The sequence below is a fragment of the Coenobita brevimanus genome, chromosome 108 (genome assembly GCF_032717465.1).
Source record: "Coenobita brevimanus isolate Jiangsu-jjx chromosome 108, ASM3271746v2, whole genome shotgun sequence".
In the NCBI taxonomy this organism is placed as follows: domain Eukaryota; kingdom Metazoa; phylum Arthropoda; class Malacostraca; order Decapoda; family Coenobitidae; genus Coenobita; species Coenobita brevimanus.
In genome coordinates, this window is record NC_137061.1 from 7,758,631 (window position 1) to 7,782,093 (window position 23,463).

At 52.5% G+C, this 23,463-nt stretch overlaps 1 protein-coding gene across 1 annotated transcript in view; it reads left to right on the forward strand.

The window, feature by feature from the left end:
• The first annotated feature begins 9,129 nt into the window (after positions 1-9,129).
• The window catches only part of LOC145416950 (uncharacterized), a 28,404-nt gene continuing 14,070 nt past the window's right edge, over positions 9,130-23,463 (forward strand). Inside the window, exons 1-2 of the mRNA XM_080285801.1 lie at positions 9,130-9,220; positions 10,252-10,379. Of these exons, the coding sequence (XP_080141927.1) occupies positions 9,130-9,220; positions 10,252-10,379 (219 nt within the window). The remainder of the gene's footprint in view (positions 9,221-10,251; positions 10,380-23,463) is intronic.

Here is a 23,463-nt window from a genome sequence, read left to right on the forward strand (position 1 = left end):
CATTCACACCTGCAATTATTTTCCGATAATATTTCAGCACGATGACTCTAATGGTAGTCCTGTACTGTTGTTCACTTGTGTAATTCTAACAAAAAAATATAGTAATGTTAAAACACTTCAGTACTGTGAAACTTTAGTTCATGTAATATGCCTGTAACTTAGCTAGGTTACCATGCTTGTTACAGATGTGCCCTTGGTTGAACATAATAAGTAGTATTATGCTTGTAATGCTAGGTGAAATAAGCTCGACTTCTCGGTCCTAGAACACCTAACGTGTAGCGGGGTCCTCTTTCGAGACCGGGGCTTAGTGCAATAAAGAGACGCAGGACACACAAAACTTCAGGCAATAACCTTTACACGTATATTACCACAGTCAGACACAGGACAAAGTCAGCAGATATTACAACACAATATGTAGCAAAGAAATAAAACGTTAACTAGGGTATTAGTATCTCACAGGATACTGGCTTAACTGATACTGATGCCAACACAATTAAGTCTAGTGTATTAAGTGTACAGTGAATATGGGCGCGCGCGTGGCGCGGGGAGTGAGTCTCACAGGGGGGGGGGGGCGAGGGGAGTGACTTGCGGCGGGTCAGAACAGAGTTATGGTAATACTGGGGATGGGCAAGTATTAGTAATTTGAATTAAATATTTTCTGATAGCAAAGGGGCTTTGGCAATTGATTCTGTTTCTTGTTTGCACTCACACTAAATATTGGGAAGGGGAAGTGACATAGAGAATTCACGGGTAATACGAGTGGGGGAATATTATTAACACTTTCTCTATTATTTCCTTAGAGCCGAAGGTATTAGGAGTGTCTTATTACAGAGGAATTTTCAGGAGGCACAGTCTTACTAGTTTCCTACGAAGGGGGTCACTCGTGAGTCTGATTCATCAGATCTTGGTTTATACACTCATCCTTCTTCACTGTGATCTTACTTGCCCCAATATTCACCATATTAAGTCACTGTATTTTGTTACACTAGGTTCGGGCAAAGTCACATTTAACCTAAATCACTTTCACTATTTCTGGGGCATCACCACACTTACCATGAGTCACTCGTCGTGGGGGGGCGGGGGAGAAACACGCCGGCGTCAATTCTGCCGGGGTAGGGGCACCGTCAAGGGGAGGCATGCCGAGAGGGCACGGGACAACTCGTAGGGGCGTCCTCTCGCGTCCAGGGCTACAGGTGGCAAATGGGCCCGCAGTCTCCGGGCTGGGCTCAGGGGTGTGAAGCTTCAGAAACCTCTGGTTCATGTCTCGGCCGGAGGTGGGAGTCTTACGCCGTCTTGTGGGTGTAGAGAGATCACGCCCGGGCGTCCTGGGGAGGGTCTGGAGAGGCTGAGGACGGCGGTCCCCAGAGTCTAGGGGCGCCGACAGAGAAGGACTGCGGCACTGGCCTACACTGGGGTCCATCAGGTGAGACTTCTCCAGAGCCAGGCATAGGGAGTGGAGGCCAGGGGAGGTTGTGAGGCCTGGCTGGGATGCTCTGGTACGGGAGTTCCAGGCTCTTGTCTCCTGCTGGGGCAATGACTCACTCAATGCCTCCTTTTGTCTGTGGGGCCCGGCAGTTGGCTGTGGCTTCCCAGGGGCACAACTATCAGGTGCCAGGGCCTGGCAGTTGGCCGTGGCCTGAGTGGGGGAGTCAGCACACCTCTGTACACCTTCGGAGTGGCAGTAGGCCGTCTGACAAAAGCGGGAGCGGCAGTAGGCCATCTCCTGTTTCAGGAGGGAGGAACGGCAATTGGCCGTCTCAGGGGCAGCACCTTTGGAGTGGCAATGGGCCGTCTGGCGAAAGCGGGAGCAACAGTAGGCCGTCTCCTTCTGCAGGAGGGAGGAGCGGCAATTGGCCGTCTCAGAGGCAGCACCTTCAGAGCGGCAATTGGCCATCTGGCAAAGGCGGGAGCGGTAGTAGGCCGTCTCCTTCGGCAGGAGGGAGGAGCGGCAGTAGGCCGTCTCGAGGGCACCACCTTCGGAGCGGCAATTGGCCGTCTAACGAAGGCGGGAGCAGCAGTAGGCCGTCTCCTTCAGCTGGAGAGGGGAGCGACAGTAGGCCGTCTCCGGGGCAGCACCTTCGGAGCGGCAGTAGGCCGTCTGGCGAAGGCAGGAGCGGCAGTAGGCCGTCTGGCGAAGGCAGGAGCGGCAGTAGGCCGTCTCCTTCTGCAGGAGGGAGGAGCGGCAGTAGGCTGTCTCTGTAGGAGCACCTTCGGAGCGGCAATTGGCCGTCTGGCGAGGGCGGGAGCGGCAGTAGGCCATCTCCTGAGGGGTGCTGTCTGGAGTTATGAGAGCAACTCCACCCCTAGCTGATTCAGCAATCCCACTCCCTGAAGGTAGTGTCCTTCTCCTGCGATGGTGACAGCGCAACGGCTGAGTGACATAGGGGCGCACGGCCCGGGCTGACATATTCATTGTTGCGCTGTATCCCGTCGTCTGGTGGCGGCTACTCCGTGGGGTCCGGGTGGGGGTGTCATTAAGTTCCCGGGGACACTGGGCTGTATACCACTCACCTCGTTGTCAGAGGCACTATTGTTTTCCTCACCTCTTTCCTTCTCGGGGGCACCACGTTGTAAGTCGCATTTTACCACTCTCCCTCAGTGAAAAGTCACGTCCCTGTGGCTGGAGGTGGTATACGTGCGTGTCGTGGGTGGCGTACGCAGGCTGGAGGTGTTGTAACATGGCCTGCCAGGCGGTAGTGTAGGGGTTTTCCTCCTGCTCCGCGTCGCAGGTGAGGAAGAGCGTGGAGGTGGTGGTGGTGGTGGTGGAGTGGAGGAGGGTTAGCAGGTGGTGTGGTCCGCGGAGCCTTTGGTTCCTGCCAAGGGTAGGCGCCCATACGGCCCGTCTCACTTTCATCTTGTTTGGTGTTGTTGTTGGTGTGGTCGGAAGCTGAATGCTGGACACCGAGGGTTGGGGCCGGGTTTTGTGCCGTGGTAATGCGGCGTTGAGTCTCTGGGGAGTACAGGTGGAGGGGATTTGGGCTTGATGTATCATGATGGTGTGAAGTTGTGGGGAGGCGGGTGGTGTAGGAGTGTGGGTGTATCGGGCGGGTGGGCGTGAGAGACGGCCTGAGTGGGTGGTGGTGGTTTTGAGGGTAGGGGTGGGGGGGGAAGTGGGCATGCAGGGTGGGCGGGGTTGGGTAGGGCAGGTTGCTGCGCGTGTTAGGGGTGCGGTGGGGGGTGAGGTTGGCGGAGTGGGTGTACGCAAGGGTGGTGGACGATGGGCAGTGGTAGTGTGTTGTGGTGAGGGTGTGGCGGTGTGGGCGGAACACGTGGGAGTGGGCATTGAGGGGGGGGCAACGGAGGGAAGGGGTGAGGGCGAGCGAGGGGTGGCGGGGGAGGCATCAGGTGAGGTGCGGGGGGTGGTGGCAGCTGGGGAGGCTGAGGTAGTAGGGGGGATGGAGGGGGAGGGCGAGGAGGACACGTAGCACTCAAATGTGACCGTAGAGGGTGGTATGGGGGCTGGAGGGGGTTGGGGGTGTGAGGCCAGGGTGGGTGAGGTGGGCGTGCGGAAAGGGCGCACATGGCAGTTGCGGAGGGTACGGGGAGTGCCGTGGTAATCTACGACAACCTGGTAAGGGTTGGGGACACGGGTGATTGTGTGGGGCCCCGTGAAGCAGGGGGCGAGTTTGTGGGGAGTGGGGAGTTGGGCGACGACGACCGTGTCGCCCGGGTTGAAGGGGTTGGAGGCTGTGTCGGGCCCAAGGTCCAGATTCTTTTGTAGGTGGTGTAGTCAGCCTATCAGAAGGTGTAACGGGTCTGTAGTGGGAGCAGAGGCTGGCGGCTGCTGGTGGTGGCGTAGTGGTAGTAGGAGGGGAGTTTCTCTAAATATTCTCTCGTGGGGGGGAAACCCCGTCCTCTCGGGGGCACGAATTCATGCCCCACTGGACGATTTTCACATGAGCCACTCAGTCGTCATTTTTCGTAGCCTCGATGTGTGTGCATAACTGATTCGTAAGGGTACGATGGCTACATTCACATACGGCGTTCCCCTGTGGCCAGTAGGGTGAGGAGTGGGAGATCCTAAACCCAAAGATTCTGGCGAGTTCCTCCCAGATCTTCCCGGAGAACTCAGGGGCATTATTGGAATGGATGACTTGTGGGATGCCGAAATAAGGGAACACATGTCGGAGAAGGGCATCGGCGACGGCGATGGCATGATGTTCTTTAGCCGGGCAGGCTACTATGAATTTCGAATACGTGTCCACAAAGGTGATCACATATTTATATCCAGATTTGGGGGGGAAGGGGCCTACTACATCTATCGCCAGGAGTTGCCAGGGCTTGTGGGCAGTGATATGGCCCGACGGTCCGGGTGACATCTTTTCCCAGTGCACAGGCGCGGCAAGTTTGAATGATTTCCTTGGCGAGGGTGAAGGGGTTTGGAGCCCAGTAAGTGTCGTTAAACACTTGTAATAATTTCTTGGTGCCCAGGTGGATGCCGTTATGGGCATGGAGGTGGCGCAGGGTGTCACGTGCCGCATCGGGGGTCAGGATGATATGTCCGGACAGGGTTAGGAGGTGGTCAACCTGTCGGCATAGCTTGGTGAATAGGTAGGCGGGGATCCAGGGGGGCCGTTCCTTGTGGTGCCAGAGTTGTAGGAGATCCAGATCTGGCTGTACCACGTGGATGGGAAGGCGGGAGAGGGCATAAGCATTGGTATGGAGCTTCCTGGGCCTATAAGAAATTTCATACTGAAACTCCTCCAGGGTGTCACGCCACCTGACGAGTTGGGCGTTGTGTGAGTCCGACTGGCGTAACCACTGGAGTGACTGGTGGTCAGTGATGATCGTGACCTGGGTCCCAGAAAGATAAGCCCTAAAATATTGGAGGGCCCAGATTATGCCGAGGCATTCTCGCTTGGTCGCGGCATAATTCTTCTCAGCTGGATTCAGAGTGCGACTGGCGCACGCAATGATGTGCTCTCTGCCGGCTTGTACCTGGGCTAGGACGGCACCTATCATGGTGAGGGAGACATCGGTGTAGAGGCGAAAGGGGAGGGCATAATCGGGAAAGGCTACGATGGGGGCAGAGACGAGCTTGTCCTTTAGCTGTTGAAAAGCAGCTCGCCTTTCTTCGGTACAGATAAATGGTTCCCCTTTCCGCGTCAAATTGTGAAGAGGCTTTGCAATTGTGCGAACCCCTTCACGAAGCGACGATAGTAGGACGTGAGTCCCAGGAAGGCGCAGACGCCGTGGACGTCCTGTGGCAGCGGTATGTCCGCTATGGCATGGAGCTTGTCGGGATCTGGGGAGATTCCTGCTTGGGAAATAGTATGTCCCAAGAACGAGACGGTCCTGGTGGCTAGGACACATTTAGAAGGGTGTAGCTTGAGGCCTGCCTGGCGAATTCTAGTGAAAACTCGGTGGAGGCACTGCAAGCTGTCGCCTCAGGTTTGGCTAAAAACAATGACGTCGTCCAGATAAGCCAAACATATTTCCCAAGTGAGGCCGCTCAAGACAGATTCCATTAGGCTGGAGAAGGTGGCGGGGGCATTGCAGAGGCCGAATGGCAGAACATTAAATTCGTAATGTTTGCCATTACTGGTGGAAAAGGCCGTCTTGCCTCGGTGGTCTGGATGGACGGGGACCACCTGCCAGTATCCAAACTGGAGGTCAAGGGTAGAAAACCAAGACGCCCCGTAGAGGGAGTCTAGGGAATCGTCAATGCGGGGGAGGGGGGTGGCATCTTTGATGGTGACGTCGTTCACGCAGCGGTAGTCGATACAAAATCGCATCATGCCGTCTTTCGTTTTTACCAGAACGACGGGGGAGGACCATGGGCTGATGGAGGGGGAATTGACACCGGCCTCTATCATTTCGCGCACCTGGCGGTCCTCTTCTTCTCTCTGTCGGGGGTTCTTATGTCGGGAAGGCTGTCTTATAGGTGGGCCTGTCGTGTGAATTTCATGAGACAGGTACGTGGTGTGCCCTATATCTGCTGGTCCTGTCGCAAACAAATCCTGGAAATCCAGGAGGAGGCGGTGTAGGGTGTCTGACTGCTGGTCGGAGAGATGGTCGGGGATGGGGGGTAGAGGGGTAGGGAAGTGGGAGGAGGATGGGGCACAGGGCTTTGCTTCCTCCATCTCTCCGATAATGAGCCCTTTGGGGAAGGTGAGAGGGGACGGGGCAAGGTTGGCTATGCGGATGGTGGCGTGGTGGGGAGGGAGGAAGGTGGGAGATACAAGGCAGGCAGAAGGGGCTCCCGATGGGAGGAGGGGGGAGAAAAAAACGGAGGGACCCGAGGGCCTGTTAAGGGGCGAGGTGGGAGGGAATGGTAACAGCGGTGGAGTTGGTGGCGGGGAAAGAAGGAGCAGGGGTGGTGGGAGAGGGCACTGGAGGGGGAGGAGAGGCGGGCGGAGAGAGGGGATGGGAAGGGGGGCACTGGAGGAAGGAAGGGGGCGAATCCTCCGGCCGGGGCCGCGGCGTACATGTACAAACGGCCGGGGTGGAGCAGGGTGGGGGGCGGAACTGGAGCTGTCGGTGGCGGCAGTCGATTGTAGCTCAAAGTTTTTGGAGCAAGTCCAGTCCTAAATACCCGTCATAACTCCAGCAGGAGGAATAAAAAATAATGAATTGATGTTGGGTGGACACCGGCTGGTGGGTGTCGACCCGTAGGGCCCGAGTCTCCCCACGGATGGGCAGGGGGCCATCCCCCGCGTCCACAAGGTGAGTGGTAGTAGGGCAGAGTGGGCCAAACAGCGATCTGTGGCGGGAGAAATAGTGGCCGTAAAGGCAGGACCTGGCCGCTCCCGTATCGACTAGCAGTCTGGCCTTCACGCTATTTAATTTGATCTTGTGGTATACTGGGGGGCGATACTTAGGGGTAATGGCCCCCGCCACCATGGGTTGGTGCAGGGGCGGGCCTAAAAATCCAGCTGTCTAGGGCTTTCATTCTCCTGTTCCTGCTCCGGTTCTCCCAGATGGGGCTCGTCCATGGGCGTCAGTTCGTCTCCTGGGGCCTCGCCTTCTAAGGAGGACACCTTACATGAACCCGGGGCTGTGATTCTGTGGCGAGCAGCTTTAAGCTGTTCCCGTATGTCATGAAGGGGGCAGAGGGAGTTGCAGGCTGTGAATTCCCACGGATTGACAAGAATCAGGTTTGGGTTTTCCTGCGGGGTGGGACGCCGGCGGGAGGGGTGTGCCCTGGGCGGGCTAGGCACCAGGGTCGGGCTGGTGTGAGGCAGAGGTGGTTGTGGCATGGTTGGAGGAGCCGGGGGTTGGGTGGGAAATTTCTTGACCACATTGATTTGCTGTGGAGAAGGGCAGGCGATCAGGAGGCGCTGCATCAGCTTGATATCTCTATCCATGTCTCCTGTTGGGTCATGGATAGTGAAGTGTTATTTCACAACACTCGGAAGCACTCTGAGCAGAGTGTTAAATGTATGCTGATCCCGGGTTTCTTCATCTGCCTCCGGGTAGGCAGCAGTAACTAGGCGTCTTGCCTGTATCAGGGTATTATCCAAATCCCTGTCAAATGAACAACTATCCAATTGGGATAGAGCCACCACTTTCCCTAATGATGGGGTGATGGCTTGTACAGTGAACTTTGTATAGTTCTGCCAGGTGAGCTCCGGGACGATTTTTGGTGCTATGTTCGCCGCCGCTTTGCCCAATAGTGGTAGTGTGACTGCAATTTTCTGTTGGTCATTTTCAAAGCCAATATCCAGTAAGGGTTTAATTATTGCCAGGTACGTGTGTATATCGTACTGGTCGGGGTCAAACTTGGGTAACTGAACGTGCGGTTTAGTTGCCATGTTGCCAAATATTTCTCACTACCGGTACCTCTCTTTTACGCCCGGGTCAAGAACCACCGCTGGCCACCAGTGTAATGCGAGGTGAAATAAACTCGACTTCTCGGTCCTAGAACACCTAACGTGTAGCAGGGTCCTCTTTCGAGACCGGGGCTTAGTGCAATAAAGAGACGCAGGACACAAAAACTTCAGGCAATAACCTTTACATGTATATTACCACAGTCAGACACAGGACAAAGTCAGCAGATATTACAACACAATATGTAGCAAAGAAATAAAACCTTAACTAGGGTATTAGTATCTCGCAGGATACTGGCTTAACTGATACTGATGCCAACACAATTAAGTCTAGTGTATTAAGTGTACAGTGAATATGGGCGCGCGCGTGGCGCAGGGAGTGAGTCCCACAAAGGGGGGGGGCGAGGGGAGTGACTTGCGGCGGGTCAGAACAGAGTTATGGTAATACTGGGGATGGGCAAGTATTTGTAATTTGAATTAAATATTTTCCGATAGCAAAGGAGCTTTGGCAATTGATTCTATTTCTTGTTCGCATTCACACTAAATATTGGGAAGGGGAAGTGACATAGAGAATTCACGGGTAATACGAGTGGGGGAATATTAACACTTTCTCTATTATTTCCTTAGAGCCGAAGGTATTAGGAGTGTCTTATTACAGAGGAATTTTCAGGAGGCACAGTCTTACTAGTTTCCTATGAAGGGCGTCACTCGTGAGTCTGATTCATCAGATCTTGGTTTATACACTCATCCTTCTTCACTGTGATCTTACTTGCCCCGATATTCACCATATTAAGTCACTGTATTTTGTTACACTAGGTTCGGGCAAAGTCACACTTAACCTAAATCACTTTCACTATTTCTGGGGCATCACCACACTTACCATGAGTCACTCGTCGTGGGGGGGCGGGGGAGAAACACACTGGCGTCAGTTCTGCCGGGGTAGGGGCACCGCCAAGGGGAGGCGTGCCGAGAGGGCACGGGACAACTCGTAGGGGCGTCCTCTCGCGTCCAGGGCTACAGGTGGCGAATGGGCCCGCAGTCTCCGGGCTGGGCTCAGGGATGTGGGGCTACAGAAACCTCTGGTTCATGTCTCGGCCGGAAGTGGGAGTCTTACGCCATCTTGGGGGCACAGGGAGATCACCCCCTGGCGTCCTAGGGAGGGTCTAGAGAGGCTGAGGACGGCAGTCCCCAGAGTCTAAGAGCGCCGACAGGGAAGGACTGCTGCACTGGCCTACATTGGGGTCCGTCAGGTGAGTCTTCTCCAGAGCCAGGCGTAGGGAGTGGAGGCCAGGGGAGGCTGTGAGGCCTGGCTGGGATGCTCTGGTACGGGAGGTCCAGGCTCTTGTCTCCTGCTGGGGCGATGACTCACTTAATGCCTCCTTTTGTCCGTGGGGCCCGGCAGTTGGCTGTGGCTTCCCAGGGGCACAACTATCAGGTGCCAGGGCCTGGCAGTTGGCCGTGGCCTGAGTGGGGGAGTCAGCACACCTCTGTACACCTTTGGAGTGGCAGTAGGCCGTCTGACAAAGGCGGAAGCGGCAGTAGGCCGTCTCCTGGTTCAGGAGGGAGGAACGGCAATTGGCTGTCTCAGGGGCAGCACCTTCAGAGCGGCAATGGGCCGTCTGGTGAAGGCGGGAGCGTCAGTAGGCCATCTCCTTCTGTAGGAGGGAGGAGCGGCAGTAGGCCGTCTCAGGGGCAACGTCTTCGGAGCGGCAATTGGCCGTCTGACGAAGGCAGGAGCAGCAGTAGGCCGTCTCCGGGGCAGCACCTTCGGAGCGGCAGTAGGCCGTCTGGCGAAGGCGGGAGCAGCAGTAGGCCGTCTCCTTCTGCAGGAGGGAGGAGCGGCAGCAGGCCATCTCTGTAGGGACACCTTCGGAGCGGCAATTGGCCATCTGGCGAGGGCGGGAGCAGCAGTAGGCCGTCTTCTGAGGGGCACCTTCGGAGAGGCAATTGGCTGTCTGCCGTGGGCAGGAGCGGCAGTAGGCCGTCTCCTGAGGGGTGCTGTCTGGAGTTATGAGAGCAACTCCACCCCTAGCTGATTAAGCAGTCCCACTCCATGAAGGTAGTGTCCTTCTCCTGCGATGGTGACGGCGCGACTGCTGAGTGACATAGGTGCGCACGGCCCGGGCTGAAATATGTCGTTGTTGCGCTGTATCCCTTCGTCTGGTGGCGGCTACTCCGTGGGGTCCGGGTGGGGGTGTCGGTAAGTTCCCGGGGACACTGGGCTGTATACCACTCGCCTCGTTGTTGGGGGCGCTATGGTATTCCCCACCTGCTTCCTTCTCGGGGGCACTATGTTGTAAGTCACGCATTTTAATGCTGATATCATTTTGACATTCAACAAAAATTATATCCCTCCTTTGCATCTCTTCCTTTTCCTTTCTACCCTCACAGTCAGCCTTCGTCCATTACGCAATTCCAACTTTGTCCCCACCTCCCCCTTCCCTCCCCTCAGTCAATGGTGTTAACTAATTTCAACCAACAGGTGTGGGCAAGACGTCGCTAGTAACCCGGTATGAGAGCAAGAGCTTCCACCGGAGTACCAGCTCCACTATTGGCGCGTCTTTCAGTAATGCAGAGTTACTGGTGGATGATACAAGGGTAAAAATGCAGGTATGTGCTGCCTTTTCATTACGTGTACCTGTCGTATCTATCAGTTTGTATGTTTCTATGTATCCATGTATTTCATCAGTATTATCTTTGAGCTTGTCCATCAACATTTGTCTTATGATTTATCTACATCTGTTTACTTTTCTCTAGGGAGGGACCTTAATTCAAGAGGGGTAGACAAATACATCGCCATATGTCAAACTGTCCTCTGGAGTGTGGCGGTCCTCCCTCCAGCTCTTGCTGTAATGCTAGGCGTTTTTAGGTCGGCTTCCCGCTCTAAGAATGCCTAGGATGCAGCTGGGTTCCCTTTCTAGACCGGAGCTTAGACACGGTATGAGAGGAACAGGGCACAAAACCACAGGGCAACAACCTTACACGTATATTGACAAATTCTCTGATGCAGAACAGGCAGACAGTGCACATGATATGCTATACAAAGTTAATACACAGGCTTTCGAGTATTGCGCAGGATACTAGATGGGCAGTGGGCCTAGTCTGGGTAAAGAGGCAATACACAGTTTTCACAGTTTTTGTACGTGAGGCTCGTTTCAAAGTGAGAGGGTGAAATACGGGCTTTGCTGTGCACGGGGTAGTTCAAGAGTCCTAGATTTGGCACTGACTCTATTTCTAGATTTGATTTATGACACACACACACACACACACACACACATATATATATATATATATATATATCTATTGCCAGACGCCTCAATCCCGTTTGGGGTGGCCACAAACAAATCGCCTCCAAGTCGCCCTGTCCCCCGCCATTTCACTCCCCTGCTCCCAACTCACACCCCCCTCTCTCATATACTTCTCCACCCCATCTCTCCATCTCATCCTCGGCCTCCCCCTCCCTCTTTCCCCCTCCACCTCACTCACATACACTCTCTTCGTCAGTCTTTCACCCTCCATCCTCTCCACATGGCCAAACCACCTCAGTGTGTTCCTCATAACGCTTCCTATCACATCCACATCAACACCACAACGCTCCTTTATATCCTCATTCGTCAGCCTGTCTCTCCATGTGACTCCACAGGCTCCTCTTAAATAACTCATTTCCACTGCTCTCACTCTTGACTTGTGTCCTTCCAACAACGTCCAAGCTTCACTTCCGTACGTTAGAGTTGGTATCACAATACTGTCATGTAGTAACTTTTTCACTTCCATGCTCACTTCCCTGTTTCTTATCACTGCTTTCAAAGAACCAGCAACCTTTCTTCCCTGCTGTACCCTTTCAAGCACTTCACCCTCCAAACCTCCATCCTTACTCATCACACTACTCAAGTACTTAAACGTACTCACATTTTCCAATTCCTCACCATCCAACCTCACTGTACATTCACTGACTTCACCTCTCTCAAAGACCATCACTTTACTCTTCCCTACATTCACCTTTAGATTCCGTTTCTTACACACTCTCTCAAACTCATCCACCAAGCCTTGCAGCTCCCCTTCGTCTTCACTCAACAACACTGTATCATCTGCAAACAACAGTACAGGGAGTTTCCAAACACTATCCTCTCTCACCAGGGCCACTCCAACATCCACTACCCTACCTTGTACCTCTTTTATTACCCCATCCATGTACAGATTGAACAACCATGGAGACATGACACATCCCTGTTTCAACCCAACTTTCAAAGAGAAAAATTCACTTAGTTCACCATCCACACGCACTGCAGCCTTCGCACCATCGTACATACTCTTCACAGCATTCAACAACTTCCCATCTACTCCATATATTCTTAACACTTTCCACAATCCTAGTCTATCCACCCTGTCATATGCTTTCTCCAAATCCATGAAAGCCGCATACAACTTCTTTCCCTTCTCTAGAAACTTTTCCACTAAAGATCTGAGAATGAATATCTGATCTACACAACCTCTTCCCTTCCTAAAGCCTCCCTGTTCTTCTCCAACTAATTCCTCTGTTCTTTCTCTAACTCTGTCAATAAGTATCCTACCATACACTTTTCCTATTATACTAAGAAGACAAATGCCCCTATGATTACCACACACTTCTTTTTCCCCTTTTCCTTTGTACAAGGGAATAATTATACCTGACTTCCAATCCTCCGGGACTCTACCTTCCTCCCAGGCCAATCTGCACATCTTCCACATCCATTCTACTACTATCTCTCCCCCATGCTTCAGCATTTCACCACACACTCCATCAATTCCTGGGGCTTTCCCTGATTTAACTTTCTTCATTGCTTCCACAACTTCTATCCTACCGATTTCTTCCTGTCTTCTCACCTCCCTCCTTCTCCCAGCCATTCCCCAGCCACTTATACTCGCATTACTTCCATCCTCTATGTTCAACAATTCCTTAAAGTGTTCTCTCCATCTGCTCACTTTTTCTCCCTTCTCCACTAGTAATCTACCATTTTTATCTTTCACTCCCCTGCTAACTTCACTTCCACCCTGTCTTACTCTTTTCATCTCTTTCCAGAACATTTTCTTGCAGTCCCTCCACTTTACACTCAAATTCCTTCCAAATTCCTCATCCACTCTCTTCTTACTCTCTCTTACTAATCTTTTCACCTCTCTCTTTCTTTCTACATATAACTCTCTCTTCCGCCTCTCAACTTCTTCCACGCCCCTATTTCTCATCCATTCATTGTATGCTTTCTTCTTTTGTGCCACAGCCCTTTTCACCTCTTCAGTCCACCACGCTGTTCCTTGCACCCCCCTCCGTCTTCTCTTCCTTCCACACACCACATCACATGCTGCACATATTTCTTCTGTAAATATTCTACACACACCTTCCACGTCCCCCATCTGCTCCAGTTCATATTTGCCCAATCGTTCCTCCACTTCTCTCTTATACTCTGCCTTTTTCTCATCCTCTTGTAACCTTTCCACTCTCCTTGCAACTACTCCTTCCTCTCGTCTTTCCCTTCTTCTATTCCTCCATCTTACTTGAACTTTAATTCTGGCCACCACCAAGTAGTGGTCAGAAAGTCCACTCCCCCAACCTCTATACACTCTTGCATCCTTTACACATCTTCGCATCCTTTCATCCACACACACATAATCAATCATTGCCTTCCTTTCACTCAGTTCACCACCCACCCTTCTCATCACTCGCCATGTATACCTGTGGATCATTTTATGCCTGAAGAGGGTATTGGCTATCACCAACCCCCTCCCAGCACAAATGTCCACTAACGCACTCCCATTCTCATCTACCTCAGCAGGCACACCCCACTCACCAACTATTCCATCCACCTTCACATTCCCAACTTTACCATTCATATCACCAATCAAAAACACTCTCTCATTCCTTCCAAACTTTTCCATGCACACTTCTACATTTGTCCAGAACTCTTCTCTCACTCTTCTAGCACGATCTTGCGTTGGCGCATACACACACACAATCGCCCACATTTGTATTCCAACTTTCAACTTTACCCACACAATCCTTGATCCAACTGATCCATACTGTCTTATGCTCCTCTTCCATCTTTTACTCACAACTATACATACTCCTTCCTTTGCCCTCTCATTCTCACCTACTCCTGCACATATACCCCATCCATACTCCCATTCTCTCACACTTTCTCCTCTCCATTTTGTTTCAGTTATTCCATATACATCCACTTTCGCATCCTCAAGCACCTGGACAATCTCTCTCTCTTTCACCTCATCATTTGCTCCCCTTACATTCCAAGTTCCAATTGCAATGTCCTTTGTCCGGTCCTTGGTCGTCAACGTTTGGTCAGTCCTTGTCCGAGGCTTCTTGTTTGTTTTTTTAGTTAGTTGTTTTCCGGGGAGGGGCACTAACCCTCCGCCAACCCTTTTAGTCGCCTTTTACGACAAGCAGGGATACTGGGGGAGTATTCTTGAAAAACCCCCCTACCCCCAGGGGTACAATATATAATATATATATATATATATATATATATATATATATATATATATATTTGTTAGGCTGAGTGTTTTTAGGTCGACTTCTCGTCCTAAAGACACCTACTTAGCGGGGTCCTTTTTGTAGACCAGAACTAGAACACCTTAACTGAGGAACAGGGCGTAAAAACTCGGCAGGCTACCTTAACACATGTATTGCCTTAATTCAACTCCCGTACAATATACATACAAAAGTATACAGTACAGGGCTTGTGTACAGGGACAGGCTTACTAGTGACAGCATGTACATTACATTACACAGACAATGGGATCACCGTCAGTCCATAACATATATCAATAATACACAGGTTTTGGGGACACAGTCCACAGAGTCCTTTTCCTCTCAGTCCTGATATATTATTCTTAGTTTCTGACCTTAGGTAAATCACACAGTATGACAGAATATTCAGTTTGTAGCCACAGTCACTATTAGCTCTCACTGTATCACTGTTCTGGGTTTTAATATATTATATGGGTATGGCCAGTCTCTGTTTCCCGGGGTAACATTAAATTACACTAGAGTTTCTTGGGCTGCTGAAACCTGGGTCTAGTTGAGATGGCACCCAGGCGTAGTGGGATGACCCAAGGGCATGCCCTTGTGTAAGAGGCACGGAACCACTGTTGGGGGCATCGTGGCCCGGACACAGTCTTGGTTGCGGGTGCAGGGAGGCTCCCTCCTGGCGGAGCCTCGACCTGGTGAGTGGCCCTCGGGACTGGGGCCAAATAGGGTCAGGTGTCATTCCTGATGCCTCCTGCTCTGGGCAGAGGGCCAGTGTTGGGTGGAGCCTGTGAGGTCCCTCCCTGGGGTCCAGGGGACGTCCATGGGAGGCTGGGAACTGTGGTCGCCACCAGTCTGGGGTGCCATTAGGGGTTGGCTGCGGTGTCCCCTCTGGGTGGCGTCCGTCAGATCCAGGCATTGACCAGGGGCGATCCGTAGGGCGTGGATCTCCTGAGCAATCGGGCCCTGCCACCACTCCTCACACGGCAGCTCCTCCTCAGAACCACACCTGTGGAGAGACTAGGGAGAACGTCCCACACGGCCTGTGGGTGGAGGGCGGGCTGCGCCAGGTACTACCTACGACGGGAAGGTCCTAGAGGCTTTGGATGAAGGGTGTACGGTGGCCGACCCTTCCCTGACACGGATAGTGGCTGATGTCGCGGTTCCACAGACCCTAAGGGCAGCAGCAGAAGGGCATTCGGTGGCTGACCCTTCCCCGACATGGATGGTGGCCGGTCACAGTTCCGCCTCCCTCTGGTACACCAGCCGACGTGTGTACGGCGGCCAACATGTCCAACATAGGGTATATGGTGGCCAACACCGCAGGGCTGGTTCCAGGTGTGGTTGCAGCGGTGCTGCAGGGGGCAACAGCAGAAGGACGTACGGTGTTCGATCCTTCCCCGACGTGGATGGTGGCCGATGTCGCGGTGCTGTCTGGGACTGTACTTAGACAAGTCCCACCCCGATCCAGGTGAAGGCTTGCCCGGCTGAAAAGTCGTTGCTCACTCCTGCGAGGGTGATGGTTGTGTTGGGGGCAAGAGGGGTCTCACTCTGACCTGGTACATGCCCCACCATGGTGTCTTCCTCGGGTGGGGGTTGGGTGGTGGCTCTGTCCTGATGGGGGGAACTCTGCGGGACTGTGTATGTCATATATAGTCACGAGATTTACACAGTGGGTATGCACTGTCACAGAGTTATTATGATGACCCTGAGTTTTGCCTCATTCCACATAAGGTGGATATGCACTGTCACGAGTGTCCTTTATCAATGAACTGGATTTCACTACTATTTGCACACTGCACAATCTCTGCCTCTCACTTGCTGTCTGTGGGAACTATGTATCACAATCACTGATTGGGCAAACGGGAAGGGGGAAGGCCAGAGGACTCACAGTGGTCGGCCTGGAGTAGGTGGAGTCCCTTCAGGAGTCCCTTTGTTGAGCGGCCACGAGACAACTCACAGAGGCGTCATCTCTCATTGAGGGCTTGGGCTGAGCGAGGTAAAGGGCCCCTCACTGTCGGAGCTGGGGACTGGGGTCCGGCCCTCAGGGCTGGAGCTGAACAGGTTCTGGAGGCACTCCCTTAGATGCCTGGTGGAAGAAGGGCGTCGCCTTCATCAGGGAAGGGAGAGGTCTCGCCCCGGAGTCCTGGGGGCGCCCTTGAAGGCCTGTCGGCTGTGGTCTCCTTCCTGCTGCGCCGCTGTCAGGGTGGGGCTGCGGCATCACTCCGTGCAGGGGTCTGTCAGGTGGGGGTCCTCCTCGGGGGCCAACTGGGTGGAGAATAACCCCAGGAATAACGCCGGACCTCTCCACCAGTCCTCGGGGCAGGAGTCCTCCTCTTGGAGGTTGCCTCGGTCTGGATGGACAGGGGTGTGGCCTGCACTCCCGCCGTCAGGCAGGACTGATCGCAGGTCACCCTCATGTTGCAGAGTCACAGGGGGCGAGGGACTTTGATGTCCCTCCCCGGCGCAGGTACCGGCCATCGCCAAGTTCCCTTGGGCAACAGACGGAGGGAGGCTACAGGCCGTCCCTTCGCTGTCGGTGCAGCTTCCGGCCATCACCAGGGCCGCCAACGAAGCGCGGCTGCAGGCCGTTGCTTGACTGCGGGCACGGCTACAGGCCATCGCTGAAGTCCCATATGGAGGGTGACATGTAGACAAGGAGCGGCTACAGGCCATCTCCTGCCTACTGGTGCGGCTAGGACAGCCGGTGTTGTGCCCTCCGAGGCAACTGCAGAAGGATAGGGGGCTTACCATTCTCTCCCCACGTGAGGCTTCCGGCCGTCACGGGCTCTGCAGGGGGGTTGAGCAGCACCTTTCGGAGCGGCTAGAGGCCGTCTCCTCTTTTGAGGCGTAGCTATGGGCCGTTGCCTTTTTTGTGTGTGGCTGTTGGCCGTCACAAGGGCACGGCTATAGGCCATTGCCTTTTTATTGGAGTGGCTACAGGCCGTCTCCTGATTATTAGAGCGGCTACAGGCCGTCTTTTTATTAGTAGAGCAGCTACAGGCCGTTTCTAGATTTGCACGGCTATCAGCTGTCACTTTTTTTTTTTTTTTTTTTTTTTTTTTATGTGACCGACTCTGGGCATAGGCTTCACAGCCTGCTTTCAAGGCCCAGTAGTACTCCTACGTACTGCACACCTCTACATGTCACCACTTCGGCACTAACACCCACTGTCCATACTGAATACATGCTAGGGCTGTCTCATACAGGACTGGTGTATTGGTATTAGTGGGGGTATTTTTACGACATGTCGGCTTGCCTTCTGGTAAATCAGTAAAGTCTAATTTTTCTGAAATTAAAATCCTTAAACTGTTCCCTGCCTCAGCGGGATTTGAACCCGGGTCCGTCAGGACTGCAGGCCAACTCTCTACCGATTGAGCCACCGCTTGGAGCTGATTTTTCAGTTCCATCCCGATCCTGGTGAGGGCTAGCTCACCCGAAAGGTAGTGCACTCAGACTGGGGTGGTTGCAGCGGGTGCACTCCGGGGAATAGGGGTGTGCGGCCCGGGGGTACTTATGTCTGTATTGAATGGACATGGCGCATGCACCATCTACCCCTTCGTTGTCTCCTTCTGGGGGTGTAGTGGCTCCCTGTGTTGCCACGGCCAGTATTTCACTTGCCACTTTCATTCCTATACTCCACCTCCTCGTAGGTCTTCCTCCCTCTCCACCTCACGTACATACTGTAGGTTCTATCTGTTGCCAGATGCCATAATCCTGTAAGGAGATGGCCATTTGTCTTTTGAGTTAGTGGTTTTACAGGGAGGGGCACTAACCCTCTGCCAACCCATTTGTTAACATGTAGGGAACACGTGGTTTGGTTTTATGTTTATGACTCAGCATTGTAAATGGTTGCCTGGCTTACAGGAAACCATTTGGCTTGTCACACAATATAAATTTAGCCACCTGAAAAGGAAAGAAGAGTAAGTGACAGGAGAGATGAGAGAAACAGGAAGAGAGAGGGCACACACCTGCTTGGTAATAGGCCTTTTGTAGTGCAGGACAGTAATATCCCTCATTTAGGCTGTTAGTTAGGTTTGGTTAAGTTGATTTGGTTAGGTTAGGATAGAGTTGGGTAGTTTAAATCAGGGTAGGGTTGGGACATATCGGATACAGTTACACTAAGCTAAATTGTAATATTTAGTTAGATTTGGTTAGATTGTTAGGATAGTGTTACGCCAGGTGTTTTTAAGGCGGCTTCCCGTCCTAGAAACGCCTGTATTGCAGTTGGGTTCTTTTCTAGACCGGAGCTAGGACATACCATAAGAGGAACAGGGCACAAAAAGACAGGGCAACAACCTAACACGTATATTAACATATTTTTAGCCACAGAACAGGCAGACAATTCACACGATATTCTATGCAAAGTCATACACATGCTGGGAAATGGGTTGCGTGTATTGTGCAGGATACAAGATAGACACTAAACTCAATTTGGGTAAATGGGTAATACACAGTTTCACAGTCCTTATATTGGTGCCTTGTTTCACTGTGAGAGAGTAGGATATGGTTTTTCAAGGGACACAGAGTAAATCAAGAGTCCTTGTTCTGGCACTGACTTGGTTTCCCACTAGTGTAGAATAGATATGCACTGTCACACGAGTTCTTATTCTGATACTGAATGTTACCTCTCACTCAAAGTACAGACACAAGAGTTCTTGTTCTGACGCTGGACTCTACTTCTCCCTTATAAAGTGGATATACACTGGCACACGAGTTCTTGTTCTGGCACTAGACTCTACCTCTCACGTACACAAAGTGGGTATGCACAGTCTCTGAGTCTTGTCTCTAATTTTCACTATGTATCACAATCACTGGTTGGTGGACAAAGGGGAAGGGGAAGCCTGGGAACTCACAGGTGTCGGCCTGGCGTTGTCAGAGTCCCTTCATTGAGTGGCCACGGGACAACTCGCAGGGACGTTGTCTCTCATTGTAGACTGCGATTGGGCATGGTGAAGGGCCCCTCACTGTCGGGGCTGGGGACTAAGGTCTGGCCCTCAGGGCTGGGGCCAAACAATCTCTGGAGGCACTCTCATAGGTGCCTGGTGGGGGAAGGGCATCGCCTTCGTCAGGGAGGGGAGAGGGAGGTGCTGGGGCGCCGTCGAGGGTCCATCGGCTGTGGTCTCCTCCCTGCTGCTCTGTCGTCAGGGTAGGACTTCAGCATCGCTCTCAGCAGGAGTCTGTCAGGCATGGGTCTTCCCCTGGTGTGGGCTGTATGGAATACAGCCCCAGGGATAACACAGGGCCTCTCCAGCAGTTCTCAAGTTGGAAGTTCTCCTCCAGGGGGCTGCCTCGATCCTGGTGGGAAGAGGTGTGACCTACACCGCCGCTGGTCGGCAGGGCTGAAGGCAAGTCATCCTCACATTGTGAAGTCACATGGGGCGAGGGACTTTGGTGTCCCTCCCTGGCGTGGCTATAGGCCATCGCCGAGGTCACTTGGGCAACAGGAGGAGGGCAGCTACAGGCCGTCCCTTTCCTGTCAGTGCAGCTACAGGCCGTCAACGGGGCCCGACTTCCTGATGGGACCACAGACGAAGTGCAGCTAGAGGCCGTCACTTGCCTACGGGCATGGCTACAGGCCATCGCCAGAGTCCTGTATGAAGGGTGACATGTAGATGAGGAGCGGCTGCAGGCCATCTCCTGTCTATTGGTACGGCTGTAGGCTGTCACCAATGTCATAACCTTTGAGGCAACTGCAGAAAGAGAGGGGGCATACATTTCCCCACATGTGGCTGCAGGCCATCATGGGTTCTGTGGGAGGGGTCAGCAGCACTTGGAACAGCTACAGTCCATCTCCTTTTGGGCATGGCTACAGGCCGTCACTTTAATGTGCAGCTACAGCCTGTCACGTGGGCTTGGCTACAGGCCGTCGCCTTATTAGAGCGGCTACAGCTGTCTCTGAAATTGCACGGCTACGGTCCATCGCTGGAGTGCTGCTTGGAGCTGGATTTTCAGCTCCATCCAAACCCTGATGAGGGCTGGCCCGGCCAAAAGGTAGTGCACTCGGACTGGGGTGGTCGCACTGGATGCATTCCAAGAAGTAGGGGCACGCGGCCCAGTGGGACTTATGTCCGTATTGTATGGACGTGACTAATGCACCATATACCCCTCTGTAGTCTCCTCCTGGGGGTGTAGTGGTGCCTTCCTTCTCCACGGCCGGTATTTCAGATAGGATGTTAGAATTGTTAGATGGTTAATATGCAGGTATGGAGCTTGCTAATTATTAATTCAACACAAATTATTCCTGAAATACCAGCACCAAGGGGAGACTACAGGGAGGCACAGAAAGGGCCTGAGCAAGACGGCGCATGTCCTCTGTCACCATGCGCCCCTCTTCCCCTCAACTGAGCTCACAGGAGGTACACCACCCCGCTGCACTAGTCTCAACACAGACTGGCACTCGCCAGGATCAGGGTGGGACTCGTGTACTTACAGTCCCAAGTAGGACAGTGATGACACCCACCGTGCTCGTCGGGGAGGGAACGTCCACCATACTTCCCTCACCTACAATCCCAAGCAGGACTGTGACGACACTCACCGTGCCCTTCGGGGAAGGAACGTCCTCCATACTTCCTCACTTGCAGCCCCCACGGGGAGCAGGACCGCAGCGACACCCACCGTGCTCGCTGGGGAGAGAACGGCCACCATACTTCTCTCACCAGTAGTCCCAGGGCAAGGCAGAACTGTGGCGGTGCCCATCATGCCCGTTGGGGAGGGAACATCCACTGTACTTCCCTCGTCTGCTACCCCTGCAGCACCCACCGAGGGCAATGCCCCTTGCTCGCCTGACTCCTCCAGAGGCCGAGTGGGACGTCCCTTTTGAGTGGGACGTCTCTCCACACCCCAAGGGGCAGAGCTAGCTCCCTAGCAGAGTCACAGCTGGAGAGGGTCTGGAGTGGCCTCATAGTGAGCCTGGGGATGCGCCCCTACGTCACCTGTCACTGCCAGACTCCCAGAGAATGAGACGCCGCAGGCAGCCCCTGATAGCCTGTCAACGAAGGTGAGGCCGCAGCTCCCAGTCACCAAGGGACGCCCTCAGGACTCCCAGCCGAGACCTTCCCAGACCAGCCAGCGAGCCATATTCCACCAAGGGTAGGCGCAAGGCAGCATGCCTACTCACCCTGTTCGGCCCTAGTCCTGAGGGCTGACACACCCACCGAAGCACCTCCAGGGCAAGGCCTCCCTCCACTCCATCCCATAGCCCACACCGGACAATCCGGCCTACGACTGTGGTCCCGTGCCCTTTCAGAAAGCACACACCTGATGGGACCCCTCCTACACCTGGGCAACACCTACAGCTACCTTGTCACCTGTAGTCACAACTCTTATCCTTTGTGTCCACCATAGTGTGTATAATCTGCCACATTGTACTGTATTTTGCCCAGGACTGAACATTTCTATGACAATATACATGTAAGATTGGTTGGCCTGTGTTTTTGAGCCCTGTTCCTCTGGTTGCATGCTCTAGACCCGGTCCTGAAAAGAGCCCTAGATTAGCACCTTTTACTCAGGAGCAAGAGGTTGAGCCTTGAGTACATAGCATAACAGTGCCCCTGAATCCAGTAACATATTTTTCAGTTTAGTCTTGGTACATCCGTGTTAAGCAGCGTATTCTGTGCCCCAACTTCTCAGGTCCGGACACGGTGTAGCCCTGGGTTCTTTGTTCCTGACCAGGTCAGTATCAACAAGGAAGGAAAAACACAAACACCACGGGTCAAAAGATACACTGCTGTATTATCAGAGAACAATTACACACATAGTGCTATAGCCAAAGCTGAGATTACACAACAACTTGGACCGATGTTTATGACGATCACTGTCCACCTAGTTCAGCACACATGTCTCGTATATGGGTTTACACTTTCCTGAAGTATAACTGGCATACACACAGTGTCACAGGTAATTTCTCACAAATATATCAAGCATATCACCATCGGCATATTCACAGACAACACTATCCAGTATATCCACATAGACAGCTCGTATAGTCAGGTCCTTAACCCCTTAACCGCGGGGCGTCACTTTCGTGACGCTTGGGAGCAAGGGATCATACCGCGGGGCGTCGCTTTTGTGATTCTGTGTTATTTTGAATTCACCCGGGCTTCCAAGTGGGGGCTTGTATCATCTATCAGTACTGCCAATGTCCAACACTAGTCAGCACTCCTAATCTCATCTGTACTCCCATCCATTGTTGACAATTTAACCATTTCTCCCCGTTCTTGACTCCCCTCCCTACCCCCCCTCCATTACCCTATCCTCTCGCCTGCCCGGCCTTGCTACACTAAGTAAATCTTCCCTGGAATTTTTCACTGATTTCATCCATTGAAATAAGCCCTATGTCCTATTCTTATACCAAATAATATATACAAGAAAGAAATAAGGTAAGTGAGAGTGCCATACACCTGGAATTGGCTAATTATCACCTGACGACACCTCACGTGCACTCGTTCGCTAATTTTCGCTGTTTTTTTCCCCTTGAAATATGCCGTATAATCTATTTTCGTAATAAATATACATGTAAGGAGGGAAGGGATAAGCCTAAGTGATATTTACATTCACCTGGAACTACCTAATTTATAATGTATTGTCTAGATTTCCTGCCAATCATTTCAGTGCTACACAAAGCTGTTTCAAGATTTAACATTGGTAGCTCTGATTATATATCTCCTAAGTAGGCCTCTAATCTATTTTCGTAATAAATATACACGTAAGGAGGGAAGGGAGAAGCCTAAATGATATTTACATTCACCTGGAACTACCTAATTTTTAATGTATTGTCTAGATTTCCTGCCAATCATTTCAGTGCTAGACATAGCAGTTTCAAGAGCTAACATTGGTAGCACTGAATATCCCCTAAGTAGGCCTCTACCCCGGCCCTCCGTTATCTTCCGAAGTGGGGGTATGTATGTTTCTTCTTGCTGACTTCAGGGACTTTTTCACCCCCATGCAAAGGGCCCTGTGACCTTTACCCCCTACTAAACCTCGTGTGGAAAGAGGTAAAGGGCTGACAATTGATAAAAGAGTGACTACGATCTTTCTATTGAGTAAAACAGTGCAAGTGGAATTGTAAATAATGTGTAAATAATGTGTAAACAGCAAGTGAAAGTAATGAATGTAAATATACGTGAACAATGGAAAATAGTTTTATAAGTTACTTCAAGTGACAGTGCACAACACAGT